General features: G+C 51.3%; 1 protein-coding gene across 1 annotated transcript in view; it reads left to right on the top strand.

Moving 5' to 3' along the window:
* Positions 1-2: 2 nt before the first annotated feature.
* Positions 3-1,482, top strand: part of DNAJC9 (DnaJ heat shock protein family (Hsp40) member C9) — a gene marked incomplete at its 5' end in the record, with an annotated part of 7,004 nt that continues 5,524 nt past the window's right edge. Inside the window, 3 exons of the mRNA XM_045291696.1 lie at positions 3-14; positions 148-288; positions 731-985. Of these exons, the coding sequence (XP_045147631.1) occupies positions 3-14; positions 148-288; positions 731-985 (408 nt within the window). The remainder of the gene's footprint in view (positions 15-147; positions 289-730; positions 986-1,482) is intronic.

The raw sequence follows: 1,482 nt of genomic DNA, 5'->3' as shown, positions 1-1,482 counted from the left end.
CCCGCCGCTTCCAGGTGCGCGAGCCCCGACGCCGGGCCGAGGCCGCCCGCAGCGCGCGGCTGCCGGCCGGGCGGCCTCGCGTCCGCCCGTGGTGGCTGCGGTCTCCCGGGGAGCGGAGGGGTGACGGCGGGCGCTCTTTGCTCGCAGATCCTCGGCAAAGTGTACGCGGTGTTAAGCGACCGAGAACAGAGAGCCGTGTACGACGAGCAGGGAACCGTGGACGAGGACGCGGCGGCGCTCCGGCAAGAGCGGGACTGGGAGGCGTACTGGAGGCTGCTCTTCAAAAAGGTGGGCCCCGCGCGGCGCTCCGCGGGCCCGCCGCGTCTTGCCCCGAACGGACGTCCCGGTCGGCAGGGAGGAAGGGAGCCGCTCAAAAGGGTAGCCATGGGCGTAGACAGGGTTTTTAATTTCCTGTCGGTGCTGCCGCGGAAAGGTAAGATTTTAGTTCGTTAGGCTGTGCCTTGTAGCTTAGCTATTCACATGCAAGCCCCGAACGGTTTTTGCCCTTTCCCCAACTTTGGAAACGTCGCTTGCATGGCCGCTGGTTGAGCAGATTTACCTGTTGCTGACGGACAAACTCTGGGAAAGCTCAGAAGCAGAAAGCTTGGCTCCCAGAGATGATTTCCACTCCAGCCACGTCGGGGAGAAACACAACATCTAGTTGTACTAGTATGCTTTTCATTCCCAATTAACTTCACGGAATTAACGCTTTTCTCCTTTACATGGCCAGATCTCTCTAGAGGACATCCAAGCCTTTGAAAAGACGTACAAAGGTTCGGCCGAAGAGCTGGATGACATTAAGCAGGCCTACCTGGACTTCAAGGGCGACATGGACCGGATCATGGAGTCTGTGCTGTGTGTGCAGTACACGGACGAGCCTCGAATAAGGAACATCATCCAGCAAGCCATTGACGCTGGGGAGGTCCCATCCTATAAAACCTTTGTCAGAGAACCGAAGCCGAAGATGAATGCACGGAAACGGAGGGTATGATCTTGAATTCTATTTATTATTTATATCTTGCTTGCTTCCAAAAAGAATCTGAAGATACTGAAAGGAAGTAAAGCCCTGAGTTTACCAACATAAACTCCTGTAAAGTCTATTATATATATACACTTTGAGGTGCATTCAATGATTTGCAATAACAAAGGAAAGCTACTTTATAAAGCATTGCTATTACCGTATTGTTAGAGGGTTCTTTAGTGTATATTTTTTATGCATAGAAAGGTAAAGTTTAAAAGTATTGCTACAAAAGTAGAAACCTTTATTAATAAAAACCATCAAAATGTGAAGCTGCTGTTTGTTGACATCCTCTGTCTAGGTCACCATACTTCTGAAGGTGATGTTTACACCTCCACCCTTCCCCAATGAATGCTGCAGTGTTGGACGAGCACCACTTAGAAATATCGGTGTGGGCATCCTCACAGGACTGAAGTCGTTTTCCTCTAAGTTTAGGGAACAAAGACTCTGTAGGGGCTTCAGAG

The sequence above is a fragment of the Echinops telfairi genome, unplaced genomic scaffold, assembly GCF_000313985.2.
Source record: "Echinops telfairi isolate 266 unplaced genomic scaffold, ASM31398v2 ScPeMD7_70;HRSCAF=299, whole genome shotgun sequence".
Taxonomy (NCBI): domain Eukaryota; kingdom Metazoa; phylum Chordata; class Mammalia; order Afrosoricida; family Tenrecidae; genus Echinops; species Echinops telfairi.
Note: the sequence above shows the minus strand (reverse complement) of the source record. Positions and strands in the feature narration are given on the sequence as shown.